Source organism: Miniopterus schreibersii, assembly GCF_964146895.1.
Source record: "Miniopterus schreibersii genome assembly, chromosome: 3".
NCBI lineage: Eukaryota > Metazoa > Chordata > Mammalia > Chiroptera > Miniopteridae > Miniopterus > Miniopterus schreibersii.
In genome coordinates, this window is record NC_138103.1 from 52257948 (window position 1) to 52278289 (window position 20342).

At 35.4% G+C, this 20342-nt stretch overlaps 1 protein-coding gene across 1 annotated transcript; it reads left to right on the forward strand.

Moving 5' to 3' along the window:
* The first annotated feature begins 1158 nt into the window (after positions 1–1158).
* On the forward strand, positions 1159–19793 carry RIOK2 (RIO kinase 2). The gene is made up of 10 exons (XM_081133164.1): positions 1159–1316; positions 2906–3044; positions 3802–3918; positions 5799–5974; positions 8623–8711; positions 10831–11022; positions 13416–13508; positions 14280–14798; positions 16194–16290; positions 19517–19793. The coding sequence occupies exons 1-10, from the start codon at positions 1251–1253 to the stop codon at positions 19679–19681; spliced, it is 1653 nt and encodes a 550-aa protein (XP_080989290.1). The 5' UTR covers positions 1159–1250; the 3' UTR covers positions 19682–19793.
* The last annotated feature ends 549 nt before the right edge of the window (positions 19794–20342 follow it).

Here is a 20342-nt window from a genome sequence, read left to right on the forward strand (position 1 = left end):
AACCAACTTAAAACCAGTACAGTAAAACCTCGATATTATAAACTAATTCCAGCGAGGGGGTGTCCATCAAAGCCAAAAGTCTGTTATATAATAAAGTAGGTTTTCTGAATGCCTGTTAAAAATTTTAACAAATTAGTTACTTGTTTTTACTTATGTATGAAAAGTTTATTTTCACAAAAAAGTTTTATATGTATTAGTGTAATTTTGAATTTATACTGAATAGGCCTGGTAAATGCACACACTCCCCAGTCACCTGAAGTAAGCAAATGCACACGGCTGGGGCGTGGCACATGCTGAACACTGGCCCCAGGTGTTAGAACTCCTGCAGAAAGTCAAGCCACATGCTCCCTGACAACAGAATCACACACCAAGGCCACGCAGGGTGATCACGCGCTGATCATTCCAGAGCATTGTTTAGGAGAGGCGACTCTTAGGTTGAAATACATACACTATAGTTGTAGATATGTAATATTTATGTCAGTGAAAATGACAGTGTTTGTTCCAACATACGGCCTATTCACTAACATTTGTTAAAAATAACTGAATTAATAACAAAAAAAATAACCTGTTAATTTAATTATATGCAAATCTTGGTTTAAAGCATTTTAAAATTAACAGGGTGTTAATTTTCACATATGACCTATAGTCCGAAAATTTTGTCCCTTAAATCCAAAGTCCGGAAAATGAAGTGTTTACTGCCCTGAGCCGGCTCCGGAGACTTCTCCTCCACCAGCCCCCGGTGCCCCGCGGGCCCAGCCAGGAGAGGGGCTGCCGGTGTCATTGCTACCCGTTTATCTTTAAAGCCCTTGATCGTCCGCAGTCCCGCTCAGGTTCTTGTTCGTCCTCTGTTGGAACTCGCTCCGCCTACAAAGAGTTGGTTTTGGGGGATAAAACTTGATAAACGTTAACCCTCTACTCTCAGCAGTCCTTTAAGCAGTTGGTCCTGGCAGATATGAAAAATAAAACGTCGAACGCGTGCAGTCCGCCAACTCACATACATGAAAAAACAACACTTTGCAAAGTTCTCCGTTTTTTCATACTACGTGCCTCAGAACGCCCGGCGACGTTTTACTTTCCCGTGTCAGTAAGAATCGTACTTGTATTCATTAACAAGGACCTGAAATAATGAGCGGCGCATGCGCGAGCCGCCCTCCCCTTCTGTGCGCACGTGGGACGCCGCAGGGCCGACGTGCCTCACGTCCTCCGGTGGTTGTCCCGGAAGAGGCTTCCGGGCTCGGTGTGGGGTCGCCATGGGGAAGGTGAATGTGGCCAAGTTGCGGTACTTGAGCCGGGATGACTTCAGGGTCCTGACCGCGGTAAGGAGCTCGCCTTTTGCCCCTGTCCCCGCCCTTTCCCACCGTGCGCCCTGTTCCTGGAAGTTTGCTGGGAGCAGAGGGCCCTGGAAGCGGCCCAGGTTGGGAATGGGGAAAAGAGGACCAGAGAGGCGGATCCCAAATACAGACAGCAAAGGCCCCTCTTCTAACTATTTCCATCCTTTCTGCTCCCCTTCTCCTGCTGCAGAGCCACGCGCATCTCGGTGGCCCCGGAAGTTATTCTCCCCCAGGGCTTCCGGACAGCCGAGGAGGGTTTAAGTTTAAGGCTCCTGAGAGTTCATAGCGTTGAGTTCCCCACAGACTCGGTCACAGAGCATCCTTACGACTCAGTCAGTCAGCACGTTTGTCGGGTTGTTAGTGACAACTTTAGAGAATTCAACGGGGTGCAGACAAGACAAGGGAGACAGCTCGTCAGTTAAGCGTGTAAATAAACAACAAGGGTAACGTCAGACAGTAAGGGCTGTGGGGATGGAAAGGGTAACGGGATGGAAGCCACGCGTAGGGCACGGAGCCTGAGTGCTGGCTTTAAGTCTACCCCCTTCTTTCCCAAACTCCATGAAAATAATCATAATTATCATTTTAAAACCTGCTCTTCCTCATCACTTCAGCTTTGATTCGTTTCCTTTACCCTCCCACTTCTTGAGTTCTTTCCGTCTATCACCACTGCCTCTTCCCTGTTGCAGCTTCTGTTTCCTCTGGCTTAGACTGTCATCTTAATTCTCCAATATACCACCTCCAATTTTTGCATGTTTTCTGCTAGATTAATGTTCTTAAATTAAAACAATGGTTCGTACGTCTCCTTACCTAAACATCCTCAAGGGTTTCCTACTTTCCTCTGTATAAAATCTAAAACTCCTTTGTGTGTATTCAAGGCCTTCCATATCTTACTAAAAGGCATTTTCCAGCCTTCTTTTCATGAACTCTGCACCCCATCCCATCTGAGCTACCACTGTAATAGCGGTTCCTGTGCTCTGTACTTTCTTGCCTATGTGCCATATCCAAATCTTTTTTTCTTGTCTTTCCCTGGTATTCCCTTGTCTGCTTTTTCTGTATCCCAAAGTTAGTCTCAAGTGCTGCTACTTCCTTGAAACTGATCCCTTATCATTTCTTACCTTCTAATAGAATTAGATGTATACATTCTTATTTCCATATGTAGATAATATATTCTCCAGGGGTGGAGAGTATTTGTACATATTGTTTTATCCTTTACAATACCTACATATGATACTTTCTCATTAATATTTTCTTAATAAATACCTAGCATATCTAATTTTTAAAGACAAATATTTGGATGTCAATTTAGTATTTACCACATGTCAGTTACTATGTTAAACACTCACATTCTTTACCCTTGAAGTGCATATCATTTAATAGAGAGATAGAATATGAATATCAGTGATTATATATCAAATTGTGGTTAAAAATATGTCCAGAGAAGGTAGTAATAATGTCTCAGAATTGGTTGGGGAGCTGCATGGTCAGAGAAGTTTGAAGGAGAATTTAATTTCTTAGCAAAGTTTGATAGTAGCTATGTGTTATTTATGATTACATAATGATTCCTTTAATTTCAGGTTGAAATGGGCATGAAGAACCATGAAATCGTTCCCTGCAGTTTGGTTGCTTCTATAGCCAGCCTTAAACATGGTGGCTGTAATAAAGTTTTAAGAGAATTAGTGAAACATAAACTCATAGCTTGGGAACGTACCAAAAGTGAGTATTTGAGGTACCATTTGTGATTTTTCATTGTAACTGGCTTCCCCCAGACCAAACTTTCCAAAGGGCAGGAAGTGGAAGTTTCCAGACCAGGAAAGCACTAGCCCCAGAACTGACACTGCATACTTCTGCGGTGTTCTACTGGTTAGAGCAGTTACAGGGCTCACCCATATCAAAGAGGGCGGAAAAATAGCCTGCACCTCCTGATAGAGGTATTAGCAGATCTCAATTACGTAAGAGCAAGTAGGATACAAATATTGATGCTGCCATCTTTGGAAATACAGTCTGCCACAAGTCTTTAGAACATTACTTCTCAAACTATTTGTGGTGAGAATTGAGTTTCTTTTTTTCAGCCTATCATGGATCCATACTTTTATAAAATAACAAAAAGTCATTACTAGAAAAATGAAGTAAACTGAAAAATAAAGGCATAAATTCCTTATTAGAGTTGAAGACATAAAATAACTTGGTGAAATTGATACAAAAATTTTTTAACTTAACCATTCATTTCAGTTTCTGTATCTTGTTACAGACTAGCAACATAGACTGGTGTCAGTCTGTGGGTCACACTTTAAGTAACACTGCTCTAGAGAAGAAACACAAATTATAGGAAGAAATGCTAAATTAGTAAAACTAGGTGGCTAATCTTTTTCCAGCTAAGACTTCCCGTGTCTAAATTCTCATGACTTGAACTGATGTGACTTGGTGGTACAATGTAACTAAAATACAGTCTTTCTCATTTGCTTTTGTCTAGCTGTCCAGGGTTATCGGTTGACAAATGCAGGCTATGACTACCTAGCTTTGAAAACACTTTCTTCTAGACAAGTAGTTGAGTCTGTTGGAAACCAGATGGGTGTTGGCAAAGAATCTGGTAAGTGCTAACAGTACTATTGAATGATTTTCTTTGCTTTAGTTTATATTCGCTTTGAGAAAGCATTCGTCTTTTAGTTTATTTTTTCCAACTAAACAGTAAATGGAAAAGGTGTTTAGAAATAATACAGATTATGAAATTACCTTTAGCATAGTAGATTATTATTTTGTCATAAGTCTATCACTGAAAATTGAGTATACCAAGAATTAGTTTTCCTCTAATAACTGAAATCTTTAGCAAATATTTCATTTGCTCTTACATCTGATAAATTGGATATTTGTAATAGCTAAAATATGTAATACAAGGAAGTACTAGGAGACAGTGAATATCTAAAAACCACAAACACATCTTTTCTTCATAACAATCTGATAACAAGGCAAAGTTAGGCATGTATAGAACACAGAAAAGCATTCTAAATAGCGTTGAACCAATGCTTATGTATTTTTGTGTGGAAGACGAGTAGAAATGAAGAACAGGGAATGATTTTCTTCATACCCTGCCCTCTTATACACTGCTTTTCTTTCCAGTGTAGTTTATCTTGTATAGTTGCATTGTTTATCTAAACTGAGGAAGGAGAATTAAAGTTGGGAGAAAAGGAATTATTAGGAAGCCTACCCCAAAAGAGGTTGCTATATACTTCAGATAGTTTGTATGTCTTCTGTATTAATATGCAGTTTATAGGGTATATTTAATAAGTAATATCAGAGCGCTAAATACTGCACTGTGCGTGTGTCCGCAAAATATATAAAATGAGAAAATGAAACACCTTTTGAGCTATACTCTCTTAATTTATGTCCGGTGTTTTTCATTAATGGCTTTTTTTTTTTTAAAGAACTTCATTGCATACAAAATGATAAATAGTACAAAAGAGAGTACAATGAAAAGGAAATCTCACCTCTCACCTCAGTCTCCTGTTATTATTTCCCAAAGTTTATTGATAGCCTACATATCCTTCTAGAAATATTCTGTGTAAATAGAAATACATAATGTACTAAGGATACATATGTATACAGTCACATATCTTTTTAATCTCAGGTAAGAGCAAACAGTACTTATTATTCTGCACCTTGATCTTTTTTCTGATATTTCACGTTAACAGATTTGTCTTTCTCATAGTTACTGGGTGTTACATTTTATGGATGCTCCATAATTGACTTTACCAGTCCCAGTTGTTATGGACATTCAAGTTACTTCAATCTTTTTTTGTAAATAATGTGGTGAACACTCTTATACATGTCTTTGTGCAAATAAGTTTATAAATACATTCTTAAAAATAATGTGCTGGTAAAAGTTTGATATTACCACATTTCCCTCCAAAATGTTTGCACCAATTTATGATCCCACCAATGTAAGAAAGAGGCTGTTTCTTGATAATTAAAGTAATAAAGTTTCCCATGATAATTAAGACATGTTCAATATGTTAGTATTATAAACAACAACTTGTTTTGATGGTTGGAATACTCAAGGAAAGATCTGCTCCATTCTGATTATAGAATTATATTCTGACAACTAAGTATTATTCATTGAAGCAATTGCAGAAATGAACTCGTTTTTGAAAAGAAAGATATTATTAAATCGCTTCTTGTACCTATAGGACACTAAGGAACAATTAGATTTTTTCCACTAAATTGAATTGAGCATTGAGCACCTTTGGAAGCAATAACCTTTGACACAATGCTTCCCTTTTTTATTTTGTATTAGATATTAATACGTGTCATCTTATTTTGGATTGTAATTAAATAATTTTCTGACTGATACGTATTTCTGGTGTCTAGGAAAGATAAAATTTGATACAAATAAAATCAGTGTTAAAAGATTAGAATTGTTTCAGCTTATTAGCATAAAATGTAATAATGATATTTTTAAAATCTTGGCTCTAGATATTTATATTGTTGCAAATGGAGAAGGCCAGCAATTTGCATTAAAGCTTCACAGACTGGGAAGAACCTCCTTTCGAAATCTGAAAAACAAGCGTGATTACCATAAACACAGGCATAACGTGTCTTGGCTTTATTTATCTCGTCTCTCTGCCATGAAAGAATTTGCCTATATGAAGGTATTTTAAAAATAATTTTTCATTTTTTAACCAAGTAATACTTACAGCTGAAAGGCTGTAGTGACAAGCATCAGTTTGTTGCCCCCATATCTGTCTTCCTACTTCCAGTCCCAGTCCTTACAATCACTTTTAACTCATTATTGATTTGCTTCTCTTGTTTTCGTGATGATTTCCTTCTATGTAAAGGAATTTTTAATTTTTATAAATGTATAAAGGCAACATATTATTAACAATATTAAGATAGAAAAGCTTAAAGTACACTAATGATGTGATTGCCTCACAAATGTATATGTGTGAGTGTATATTTAAACTACATATGTCTATCTCTAATTGATAACATGTCTTCAATAACATTAAATAAAGCAGAAAGTGCCCGGCCGGGTGTGGCTCAGCGGTGCCGGCCGGGTGTGGCTCAGCGGTTGAGCATCAACCTAGGATCCAGGCGATCAGGGTTCGATTCCCTGTCAGGGCACATGTCCGGGTTGCGGGCTCGATCAATGACTCTCTCATCATTGATGTTTCTCTCTCTCCCTCTCCTTTCCTCTCTCTGAGATCAATAAAGATATATTTTAAAAAATAATAATAAATTAAGCAGAAAGTAACATTACATTTTTATTCTTCAGTAGGATTTATTATAACTTATCTTCAGTTAAAAAAAATTAAATTATAAAAAGTCATACAGTGTATGACCAGTGTTTCTTGGAAGTTTCAGTTTGGTGTTCTTTAAGTATGTTATTTTAATTCATGTGCTTAAATTTTTAGTGGCCATGGGGGAAAATTCTCAACATAGTATAAATGGTACTGATACCATACATGTTATGTATTTCTTGTCTTATACTAATGATTTGTATCCTACAATAATCAGTAGACAGTTTGGTAGGAATCATTACACATTTTCCCAAATCTATATTAATTATATTCTCAAGGTTTTTATATGAAGGTATAGCAGTAGAACTCATTTGTGCTTAACAGGCTTTTTGAAATACATTCATATTTTCCTAGCAGAGAATAAGGTGAAAGTGAGCTACAGCTTAAGGGTTAAGCTTTGGTACACGGGCTGGACCACTGAGTTAGTATGTGCTGTTGAGCTGCCAGGGCATGCGCAAAATCACTTGGATTGAAAAAAAATTTTTTAAGCCAAGTAAACACTTGCTTGGGGAGTTTTCGGGGAGTGGAATTCGTCATTTGCTGTCCAAAGAAGATAGGAAGTAGAGAGCAGACAGTCTTTTAAAATCAACCCTGTTGAGTATCAACTATGTGTCTACCACTGTATTAAGTCTGAGGGGTAGGGTGGGGTGTAGGGGTAGATGCCAAAAGAATAACCAATGCGGTCTGTGTCTTAAAGTTGGGAAAATAACATGAGCACACATAAAGCAAAGAAAAATTTAAAAACCAAGTTATATGTGTTTAGAGAAACTTCTGTAGAGTAGAATAGTTGATGATGGAGGTTTCATAAAGTGAGTGGGATTTGGGTAAAGTTATGAAGCATGCATATGATTTGGCTATAAAGAGTAGGCAGTAAAATGGTGCACTTTGCAGAGAAACAACTTTGGGCAAAGACATGACTATGGGTGTTGAGGTAATAGCCACTGAGGTGACTATCCTGACTTCACTGCAGAATGCTCATTGGAGAGAGTTTTGGGAAAAGTAGGACTGGTTAAGTGGATTAAAGAGAGTTTTGAAAACTAGAAAAACTTGTTCAGACTAAAGTCAGTATTTATAGCCATTGCAGGTGTGTTTTTTTAATTTATTGGGGTGACATTGTCAACAAAATCGTACAGATTTTAGATGTACAATTCCACAATACATTATCTGTACACTGTATCGTGTGTTGACCACCCCAAGTCAAGTAGCCATTGTAAATTTTTAAATTGAGCATTGGCATAAGCATCTTAGTTTGCTGTTGGTACACAACTTAAAGGTTAGGTATGGTGGCAAGAGCTAGAACCACTATTGGAGTGCTTGGGTATAAATGACAAAGGCCTGCTTAGAAATGGTAGCATTTCAAATGGCAGGGGTCATAAATCTAACATTCTGAAAGAAGTAATAACAGGACTTTGTAAGCAAAGCATAGAAAAAGTTAAGCATAGGGGAAAAGATGGATCTATGGATAATATGAAGTAACATTTGACTCAGACTACTACAGTGTGTATATTTGCCAAGTAATAGATTTATATCGTATATTTGGTCTGAAGAAAAGGGCAGTGCTCTGTAGACTAAAATGCCTAATCTATTGGAATGTTTAATATCCTAATATGTCAGAACACAGAGCACTTCCTAAGTCATTTTTTATTTCATTTTTTTAGGCACACTCCAATGGCAGAAACTTACAAAAGTGTAGAGGATATATCCTAAAGGCAGAGACTTTTTCACACTCACTTTTGTAACCCTTGCACAGTGTATAATATTTAATAAATGTTCAATAAATGAGTGTTTCGTAAAATGAATTAAATAAATTGGTTTAATTTTTTTAAATGTACAGCTCATTCTATGCTGTGACTAGCTATATATAAATAATCATGTGTTAACTGTAACTTTGTAAAGGCTTGTGTGTTTTTCTTCTGGTTGTGGGCAGATATATTTACTTGTATTGTTCCTTAAAAACTAATGATCTCTTCATTAGTTTATACCTGTTTGCTATGTTTTAGGCATTGTATGAGAGGAAATTTCCAGTTCCAAAGCCAATTGATTATAATCGCCATGCAGTGGTCATGGAACTCATAAATGGCTATCCTCTGTAAGTATTTTTTATTATTGAAACCATGGGTCATAATAAATGTAAAGTTCAGTTTTTTAAAGAAAAAAAAAAAATTAATTAAGTAGAATATTGTTTCTGTGAGGTTAGAAATACAGCAATAGACTGAGGTAAATTGAAAATGCAGTTTCATTCTAACAGTGTATATTTTGTAATCTCTATGATTCATTCAACAAATATTTGTTAACAATCTACTATATGCCAAGTACTGTTCCAGGCTCAGCAGTAAACCAGATCTCTGCCCTCACAGAGCTTACATTTTGATGGAAGGACACACGCAGTAAATAGCTAAATAAGGAAATATAGGGTGGGGCAAAAGTAGGTCTACAGTTCGTGTGGAAAATAATTAATACAAGAATAAATTCTGTTTCAGGTACTCACAACTGTAAGCCTACTTTTGCCTCACCCTATATATATCAGATGGTAGTAAATACCGTGGATAAAAACAAAGCAGGATAAGGGAGACAAGAAGGACTGCGGTGGGTATAGGAGGCTGCTGTTTTACATGGAGGGGTCAGGGGAAGTCTCACTGATAAGAATCCTGGAAGAAATGAAGGGAAACCATAAAGATATCTAGGAAGATTCCAGCTGTGGATGGACGTATGCCAGATGTTCAGGGAACAGCGAGGATGTCGTCATGGCTGCGCTGAATGAGTAAGGGAGAAATTATAAATGATGAGATCAGAGAGGCAGCAGGGGACCAGATGACTTAGGGTTTGTAAGTCATTGTAGTGCCTTTAAAATTTTTTTTAAATATATTTAATACACATTATGCAAATTAAGGTATACAATATGTGATTTGATACTTTTATATATTGTAATGTGATTGCCTTTATAGTGATATTTGCACAAGGACTTTTTAATTTTTATTGAGATAAGAAGCCATTGGAGGGTTTTGAACTGAGAAGAGACATGACCTGACTAATGTTTTGATAGGATCACTGACAGCTATGTTGAGAATAGCCTGAAAGGAGATAAGGAGAGAATTAGGAAGACAGTTTAGGAGATTATTGTAATGATCCAGTCAAGAGACTTGGTAGTTTAGATCAAAGTGGTAGATGTCAAGGTGACGAAAAGTGGTCAGATTCTGGAAATGTTTTTCTGGAAGAGCCAACATGATTTGTTTGGGATTGGATATTGATGTGAAGGAAGGTTCGAGTCAAAGGTAACAACAGGTTTTGGACCTGAAGAGTTAATCGGGGGGATAAAGCTGACATTTATAGGTGAGCTGGGAAAACAAGAACAGTGTGAAGTTAGAGGGTGGGACAGAGTCAGAGTTACAGTTTGGGACATGGTAAATTTGAGATACATAAGAGTTCAGAGGAGTCTAGACTGAAGTCAGTACATACAGGGTGTCCCCAAAAAATGTATACACATTTTAACAGCTGGTAGCTCAATGTTGAAAATGAAATGTATTTTAAGAAACACTACCTTCATATATACTTTTTTGGGACACCCTATATATGGTGTTTAGAGCTGTGAGCTTGAATTAGATCACCAGGAATGATTTTAAATAAGCTAAGATGCTCTAGGATTAACCTTTGAGGAACTCCAACATTTAAAGGTCAGGGGGAAAATAAAAAATTAGCAGAAAAGACTAGGAAGGAATGATGAGTGTAGAAAGAGGACAAACTAAAGAGTTGGAATACCAGGAGTCGAGTGAAGAAAGTGTTTTAAGGACGGGGAAGAAGTTACCTGCCCAACCAAGTATGGTGAAGACCGGGAATTGACCATTGGGTTTAGGAACGTGGAAGTCATTGGGAGTCTTGACAGGGCTATTTTATTGGGAAAAGGTGGATGAAGAAAACCTGTCCAAAATGGTTTCTTAGAGTGGGAGGGAAAGATTTGGAGAAAGCACATGTAGAGGAGTTTGGCTATAAAGATCAAAGAAAAGATGTGACAGTGGAAAGAAGATACAGAATTGAGGCAAGGTGTGGCTTATTTTTTTTAATAATATATGGATGCTGTTATGTCTGAATGCTGATGGGAATGGAGGGAAAACTGCTCAGGAGACAAAAAATGGAAATAATATATATACGCACTTCCATTAAAATCGTAAATGAGTACAAATAACTTATTTTCATACTTAAAATACTTGCAGATGTCAGATACACCATGTTGAAGATCCTGCATCAGTATATGATGAAGCCATGGAACTAATTGTCAAACTTGCAAATCATGGGCTGATTCATGGAGATTTCAATGAATTCAATCTCATTTTGGATAAAGATGACCACATCACCATGATTGATTTTCCACAAATGGTTTCAACTTCTCATCCCAATGCTGAATGGTATGAGCTAAAATTGGTTGTGAATGTGAGTGTGCTTATGTGTGATGCAATCATTTTTATTCATAATTTTCTACTTTGTAATACTGTAATTTGGGTCAGTAACTATTTGGAAGTGGCTGATGTCAGTGGTCTAAAATTTTGGATATTTTTTTAAATTAAGTGATATCAAACTACTAAGTATTTCCCCTTTAAAGAATCTTTCTTATTCCACAGATGGTTTATAAAGGGGGAGTGTGTTTTTATCTAGTCTTTAAAACCTGTTCTTTAAGCTTATCCTGTGTATCGGAAATCCGAAGAAACTACTGCGTTTATAAACCGTCAAAACAGGTTGAATTATTCGTATAACCTGACAGGCTTTTTTTTTTTTTTTTTAAATTTTATTGATTTCAGAGAAAGGAAAGGGAAAGGGAGAAAGAGAGAAACATCAATGATGAGAGAGTCGTCATTGATCGGCTGCCTCCTGCACGCCCCTGACTGGGGATGGAGCTCACAACCCAGCATGTGCCCTGACCAGGAATCGAAGCGCGATCTCCTGGATCCTAGGTCAATGCTCAACCGCTGAGCCATGCCCAGCCGGGCTGACAGGCTTTTAAAAGTCAAATGTTTTTAGCCATGGAACCCTTTATTTAAGCAAATATTTAGGTGGAAGCCCAATTTTTAAAACAAAAGCTTGCTCAGAAGTAGAGACATGGAAGGAACCCCATCCTCTCTGCCTTTCCTCTCTTCTGCTCCATGGTTGCCTCCAAGAGGGCCTCACCAAGCATAATTCAATAATCTTGGTGGCCGTAGTAAAAGTTACGGATTTGGACTGGACTCAATTGCTGGACCATTAATATCTCTCATGTCATTTTTAGCTTTTATTTTATTGTTAGAAAAGAATTCCAGTAAAACCTTATCCCTGACACAGGGGAGAAATGCTTTGTATACCATGATATAATCTTATTCCTCACATTACTTAACCACTTAAACCAGCCAAATTGTGAAATATAACAGATTATTCTTCTTTATTTGTATTCTCCGATACAATTGACCATAATCAAAATCAAATTAAGGGTGAGTATTTTTTCTCCGTTATAAGTTATAATATGAGAAGCTTCTCCTTTTTCCCAAAGATAACTGTTAACACTTACATAATATGAGCAAAGTTTGAGCTCGAACCAGTTTGTGTTCAGTGAAGCTCTTATTCCTGATTTTTATTAGAAAATATCTATGTTTTTTCTAGAGAACGAAATGTCATTTTAAAATAAACTTGAGTATTTTTAACAAAATAATACTGATAGATTAATGCCTCGTACTTGGGTGGTTAATATATCTTTGGATGATGACTAAGTACCATTTTTATTAAAGTGGTGCAACATAGTAACACAATACAGGAACATCTGGGAACCAGGAGAATTAGAGACAGAAATATAATAGATATGACATTCCAAGTTAAGGCTGCATTATCCTTGAAGACTTTGTGATTTAACTTGAACTTTTATGGGCAAGTAATTGGGTGAAGGAATTCTGTTAAGCCACTAAAGATTTAGATATAAATAAGACCTGTCTCTACTTTTGAAGAAGTCATTGTCTAGTAGGTAAGACATAAGCATACATAAAAATATGATTTTAAAATAATTTATTGAGGTTTTTTTTCCTTAGAGTGCCCTAAAAGCAAAGAATAGTGACATTGTCTTCCTGTTTCTAAACTTCATCTTTCTCTAAAATAATAATGTAGTTAAAATTCTCCCTCATTTGGAAACCTAGAGAATTTAATCTGCTCTTGCTGCTTTTATGGTGTCCTAAAAAGCAACCAGATATTCAGAGATCCTTTTACTGTCAGTCCAGATTGTTAACATACATGTCTTTGGATTATTATTTATAAGCCACAGCATTATTTACCTCTTTGGAAATTACTATAAGTCAGCTAATAGATATTAAAGGTATGTGAACATAATTCAGTAGTTCTCAAACTTCTTTTTATGACTTACTAATCTATTTTTATCTTCAGCTTTCCCAGTTGACAAGGGGTTCAACTGGATGTAGCTGATGAGAAATATAACCAGACGGACTGGAGACTATGAGGGAAGGTGGAAACCTGCTGCCCCGCAATTATAGGCCCATAGTCTTTTTTTCTGAGATTCATATTCATCTTATTGCATTACGGGAAAACTTTGAGTTTTCTAACCATAGGCGCTATATGCCTTTAACAGCTTATATTTCATGTTCCTCTGCTTTTACTTTTAGTACTTCAAACACACTGTCAAAAGGTTTTTTTCTTTTTTGTGTTTTCTTTAGAGTAACATCCTTTTCTCTTTCATGTAAGAAGTATCATAACAACAAATACTAAGGATATTGTCATTGACTCAGAAAAAAATGAACAACAAAGACTATCAAAAATGATTCTTTTGCAGGTATTTTGACAGAGATGTTAAATGCATTAGAGATTTCTTCATGAAACGTTTCAGCTATGAAAGTGAGCTTTATCCAACCTTTAGTGATATCAGGTTTGTACTCTGCATTGCTTAAAACTAGAACTCTTTTAAATACCTGATTTATTTAGTTCTAAAAGTTAACATTTTCATCTAAAAAATTTTCAGAAAGCGACTGACCTTTGACACATTGTAATTAATCATTGTTGAGTATCATAGTTGTGTGGTATATAAATGAAACTTAAAATCTAGAAAATACCTGGTTTTGATCCATTAGAGAATGTTACTAAATTTGGGGAAGGAACACACCTAGTTGTTTATAAATTCAAGAACGTTTATTCATTGTAGGGATGCTCTGTGAATAATCCATTTGTAAGGAATTAAGCCAGAATTTGTGTTTTTCCTTTATTCAGAACTGGGCTATCTTTAATTGATTCATGGAATCTAATTATATGTACATTCTCAAGGCCAAATTTTCTCATTTATTTTATGCACTTACTTAAAATATTGTTTTTGGCATGGGATAATTGACATAAATTAAAAGAAGTAATCTTTAGTCCCTATTGAAAATTAGATTATTAAGTCAATAAATACCAACTGAACTATCTGTAACCTTTCAATATCTGTTGCTTTGCACAATCATTTTATTTGTAAATAACAACCAGCATATATCTTTTACATTTGTATACTTAAGTAATTTAAGTATTACATTTCAAGCAAAGAAAAATCTTTAAAATATATAAACTATTAAACTCACCTAAGAATTATAATTTTTCAGAGTGATAAATATTTATCCATGTCAGGTGGATTTTCACCTCTCTGAATGCTTGACATTTCTTTTCCTAGGAGGGAGGACACTCTTGATGTAGAGGTTTCTGCCAGCGGCTACACAAAGGAAATGCAGGCAGATGATGAACTGCTTCATCCAGTAGGTCCAGATGACATTGAAACAGAGGAAGGATCTGAATTCTCATTTTCTGATGAAGAGGTATCAGAAAAACCAAAGGTTTGTAGGTCAGAAAATCAAAATGAACGAAACTCTGTAGACGAATCAGTTGACTGCTGTTACGGATCATCTGGAGACCTTGAACAAATAAAGGAAGATGATTTGTCAGAGGAAAGTGCTGATGCAGACAACTTTGACATCACTGAGTTCAGTCAAGCTTTAGAAGAAATAAAAGGGCAAGTTGTTGAAAACAATTCTGTAACTGAGTTTTCTGGGGAGAAAAACAACACTGAAAATGACACCAGGCAAGATGGTAAGACAGGTCAAGGAGGAATCCCCATGGGCTCTGAAGAGTATGAAGATGAATGCCCTCATCTAATTGCCTTGTCCTCATTAAACAGAGAATGCAGGCCTTTCAGGTATAGATTTCTGTTGATTGATTTTTTTGATTTTTTTTTTTTTTACTTTAATCTGAAGGCCTGTACTTTCTTCCATTCTGGTAAATGAGTATTTTTTCAGATGATGTGACGGAGTTGTATCCTGTGCTGGCCGTTATGTGTAAAATGAAAGCAAATAACTCTTCTGTTAAAATTCCAGTTACCCTCTACAGTCAACCTGATCCTAGATAACATATTGATTCAGTTTTAAGCAATCTGCCTTAAAGTACAAACTGATTACTTTCAAAGAATTAATACAGATCTCTTATTCAATTGGTCATATTTTAGGTGGATGATTGTGTATTTTCATAATTATACATCTCATGTTTGCTCTTTTCATGAAATACAGTGAATTTTCTCTGCTACTTTGAACCTTCTGTTCTTATTTGTTCATGTAATGTAATGTTATTTTTCTTTCAAGAATTTTTTTCTTACAAATATTAATCAGTCTCAGCTTAGATTAGCAGGTGACCTAAAATTTAGATTTGGGATAGTTTATCCAGAATCAAACAACTATAGCTTAATGAAATATAGTATTACTTATTTCAAAATAGTAATATGACAATTAAAATTAAATCAGTACATTTATTAGGCATTTCTCAGTACATTTTAAGACTTACATCCTTTATCATTAGTTTCATTTTGAAGCAAAACACAAGAGTTTTGTTCCTTTTTCATATAAATGTATCTGAAGACTCGGGCTTACTATCCTTTAATAATAAAAAAGTAAAATTAATATTAAGAGTGGCACTGGCTCAGGATTTTAAGTAATGGAAGAAAATCTATGTAGGGTAAATAGTCTAAACACAGAATAATTTGTTTTTACTCTCTGAACACATTTTGGGCAAAATTATTACTCAAAGTAGAAATATAATTGATGTTTCTGAAAAATATTGACTGCTAAGAATTAATATCATCTGAGTTTCTTATACTTTAAAACTTTGTAAAATAAGACGGTTTCTATCATTGGAGTTTTGCTACCTTAGCAGAGCAGATGATGTAGAATACTCTCTCACACATCTGCTTTTTTTTGGAAAGATGACAAGAAACTGTCCCAAGGATTTAGATTGTAAGAGTGAGATTTGTGTGTAGTTAAGGGAAAGAAGAAGGAATAAGACATGAATTGTGACTAAGTAATAACAGAGTTTGATGGCAAAAGTATTTACCATTTTGAAATTTTGGTAGTGACTTATAAGAGTGCTGAAAAATGAAAATTGTTAATATATTTGGCTGAATTGTGGTTAGTTTTACCTTCACAGAAATTTTAAATATAATATTTCTGATGTATTTTGTGTCTTTATTATGTAAGCAATAATATAAATTAATTAAGCATAATTATAAAAATTAACTAGATAAATTGTGTTGTTTTAATTTTAGAGATGAAGAAAATATGGAAGATATTACTCGATATAGAACAAGAACTCTGAGTGTTACTTCTGCAGGCAGTGTTTTAAGCTGTTCAACAATTCCTCCGGTAACCATTTATTCAATGTTTACAAGGGTTTATTAGGTCCCTACTGTAGACGGAATGCTTGTGAGGATTGATTACATGATGTATAGGACAGTCTGATCCATTTGGACCTCGCATGTTAATAGTTTAAAGTTATAACAAGTACAAATTTAGTAATATAGGAGAGAGAGAGGATCACTTTTAGCTGGGATGATCAAAGCTTTCAGAGAAAGGGCAGCATGTAAGCTTGAATTTGAAGGAGAAGATCACAGAAATTTAAATCCAAGTAGGTCTTTGTAGATTCTCATGTGGTCTAGTCCCTACATTTTAGCAGTGAGGAAATTGAGGCCCAGGTAGGTTACATGACTTTGCTGAGTGTTACCTAGCTAGTAACAGTACTGTGGCTGAAGTGTAAAGATGCACCAACTTTACTAGTTAGTTTGTTCTTAAATTTAAAAAGAGAAAAATAGATATTTTTTTAATTTTTGGTATCTCAAGTATTTGTTGGACATTTAGCAGCAATGTCCAAAAGAATTTTGTAAGGGACATTTTCTGGACAGGATAATGAGCACAGATAGTCCTGCTCCTACTGAGGCTCTTCTCTGCCTGCCTGCCTTCTCTCTGGGGTATTCCAGCAGGAAGACTCCATTCCCTTTTTAGGTTTTAAGGAGAGAGAGAAAAGTACATAATTGGTGGGTTAGATTTTTTTCCTTCTGCTTAAAGGTACAGTAGTACCTGGGTTTTTGAATGTAATCCATTCCGGAAGACCATTCAAGTTCTGAAATGTTCAAAAATCAAAGGATCCACAGCCGACAGCTGGGCCTCAGGATCTTGCCCTCAGCAGAAGCCCTGTGGCATGTTCCACTTCTGAGGTGCATTTGAAAACCGAAGCATTTACTCCTGGTTTTACGGCGTTAGTAACCTGAAATGTTCGTCAACAAAGACGTTCGAAAACCGAAGCACCACTGGATTATGTTGAATACCATTGAAACCAGTTTTTAGTCATGAATTCAAATGAGCAAAAAGGGGAACATCAGTTTAGAAGTTAGAAAGAAGGAAATAAAATTATTATGTGAAAAATGAATTCAAAAGAAAAGTTTTTCCTGAACTTCCCATATCCAAGTCCAGCTATATTGTCAGTAAGTTAAAATGTCTGTCCTGTGGTGGGTAATATGAGATATTTACAAAATTAAATTTGAATTATCAAAAACAAGCTAAAAATAACAGTGCTATATTTTATAACATAGCACACTTTTAGTAGTTCAGGGACCTTTGCTTGATAATAGAAACCTTTAGAGCTTGTCAGACCAAAATAAAAGAGTGAAATTCTAGAAATGTATTGGTTTTTATGTAGTTTCTGATGGCTTCATAATTTACCTGGTTTTCTGGACATAAAATGTAAAGCTGTATAATCATTGAAACATCTATTGATTTCACCTGTCTTTTTTAAGAATCACACTTTATGGCCTCCTGTCCATTCTTGGCTTCGATATTTTCTATACTTACTGAGATTTACCCTTCTTTCTTTGATTTCTCAGATTCAAAACATAATTATATCTAATTACAATTGTGTAAAATTGGCAATTTTATATAAAGAAAAGTTATATTGCTAATTCATGCTACTTTCTTAGATTCTAATTTATGCTCTCTTTTGTATATAAAGATGATGGCACTGACATTGTCTTTAGGTCTTAACTGTATCCCATTTCCCTTACCACTAACAGCAGGAACTTAAAGTTTAAAATGGGGTCAAGCTAAGTTTGCCTTCTAAGGAGAAAAAAAGGTCTCTTTAGTCTAGCTTGGTTTCTCTCTAATCTTTGAAACAAATCAATCATTTTAACTACATTTTTACAGAAATTTGCTTCAGCTGCTTGATATGATTATCTTAAGGTCTCATTGAAATGAAGAACCAAGGGGAAATTCAAGCAGAATATTTGGAAAAGAAATTGATTTATTTTTTCTTGGAAATATTCGGGAGGCCTCTTTGAATTTCTCTTTTAAATGTGGTGTATGGTCTGTTGTTTTCCTGGGATTTTTCATCTCCAATCTGTTGGGTGCCTTCTTTCCTAGTTCCCTCTCTTTTTCTTACCTACTTCACTTCTTTATTGGCATTCTAGATTCCAGTAGTTATTAGAGTAAATTTTGAGGAGACTTTTTATTACTAAAAATATCTTTTTATTTTGTTTTCACACTTGATTGGGAGTTTAAGTATTAGAGTCGTGGTTTGGAAATAAATTTTCTTTAGAATTCCAAAGGTATTACTCTTATTGTCTTTGCTGTGATTAAGAAGATGGTGTCTCCAGTATTCTGCTCTCCTGCTAGGGTGGGGAGACTGATAGTTGCCTGGCCTCCTGGGGTAGGGAAGGGTCCTGGAGGCCAGTCACTACAATTTTAAACTTTCAGCTCTTAAACTTCTGGGATAGTAGGTCCTACTAAGTTGCCCACCTTCCTAGTTTTGGGGGACAGCCTTAAATACATCTTTGTGCCTCGCATAGGGTGGGGCATATGAAGAAGAGACCCATGCTTCACCCCTTAAAGTTTTTGTCTTCTTTTTTTCGGAGGCAACTTGGATGATGCGAGGTTATATACAATTAAATAACAGGCTGTAGTGCTTCAGGGGAAAAAAAGGTTATTGTGAATGGAATATTCAAAAATTTTATTCATTTTGGCAGTCACTGGAAGCCTGTGTCCTCAAGTAATAGAAGTCATTTGAATTTACAATCATTCACTATGAGAAAGCATTCAGCATATTCTAAAAACTGTATGAAGACTTTTCCATGGGTAACGGTGCCATCAGGTCATTTCTACACCTGAAGTTACGAAGGATCTATTTTGGATATATTTTTAACAGTAGTGCATGCTTTCAAACATAATTTTGTACTACAAAGACATGCCTATTTTTACCTAGAAAGCAGAGGAACAAGCAGTTTTTATCTTGTTTGTTTCAGTTTTAAGGGGTTTTTTTTTTCTTTAAGTTTTTCTGATGTACACTAGGTGGCACTATGGTGATTTGTTATTCAAAGAATCTTGACTATATTCTTTGTTATAATCTTTCTGTTATGAATGTGATTTATTTTATAACAATTTAGTGTTATATTGCTGATTTGTATAGTATCGTTAGTATTTGGAATTTTACGAATACATGCTAACAGAAAATTTAAAAATATTAGCAATGTCACTTTGTTTTATTGAATGTTTACTTATCAGTATGGTCAATCATCAGTGATACTAATTACCAAAATCTTTCCAGGAATTGGTGAAACAGAAGGTGAAACGTCAGTTGACAAAGCAGCAAAAATCAGCTGTCAGACGTCGATTGCAGAAAGGAGAAGCAAATATATTTACCAAGCAACGGAGAGAAAACATGCAAAATATTAAGTCAAGCTTGGAAGCAGCTAGCTTTTGGGGAGAGTAATATACTTAAGATCTTGAATATTTTTCAGAACGATTTTGTGATCCCTTTTTAAGCCAGCTTTAGTCTTTTTTGGACCAAGGCAGAGAAATAAATAAACTCTTTCGTGTATAAATTTGACTCATTCAATACACGTTTTCTAAAGAATGATTATGGTAATTCTACTAAAGCAATCCAATTTTCCAAATAATTTTGATGACTGGTACATTTGCTAAAATTTATTTTTCATAATAATTTTATTAGGAATATTTGGTCTTTTTAAAAATACAAATATTGTTTTTGTTTTTTGTTCTCTACCAAAAATAGGTAGATTCCTTGCTTTCAAATCCCAGCTTTTCCACTTACTAGTGGAAACAGCCTTAGGCAAGTCATGTTTCTCTCCCTCTTTCCTTCACCATATTGGTTTTTTAACTATCAAAATTGGATTTGTAACTACTTTGTAGGCTTGTTTTGAGGACCAGATGAAGCAATGCACAGAAAGCACTTTATATGCTTTCAGTAAAATGTAGGTATTAGAGTGATAATTTTAATGATGTTTATCTTTCTGAAATTCTGCCTAACAACTTGGTTACATTTTATTTAACCACTGAAGGAATTCACTGCCATCTTTTTTTTATTCTATAGCATTAAGGTTAAGCCAATAATGCATAATTTTATTTTCTAC

Excerpts from the sequence above, each read along its gene's own strand:
- RIOK2 (XM_081133164.1), top strand. The coding sequence starts at position 1,251 with ATGGGGAAGGTGAATGTGGCCAAGTTGCGGTACTTGAGCCGGGATGAC. Across the intron at positions 8,712-10,830 it reads CTCATAAATGGCTATCCTCT|ATGTCAGATACACCATGTTG; the intron begins GTAAGTATTTTT and ends AAATACTTGCAG. Across the intron at positions 14,799-16,193 it reads AGAGAATGCAGGCCTTTCAG|AGATGAAGAAAATATGGAAG; the intron begins GTATAGATTTCT and ends TTTTAATTTTAG.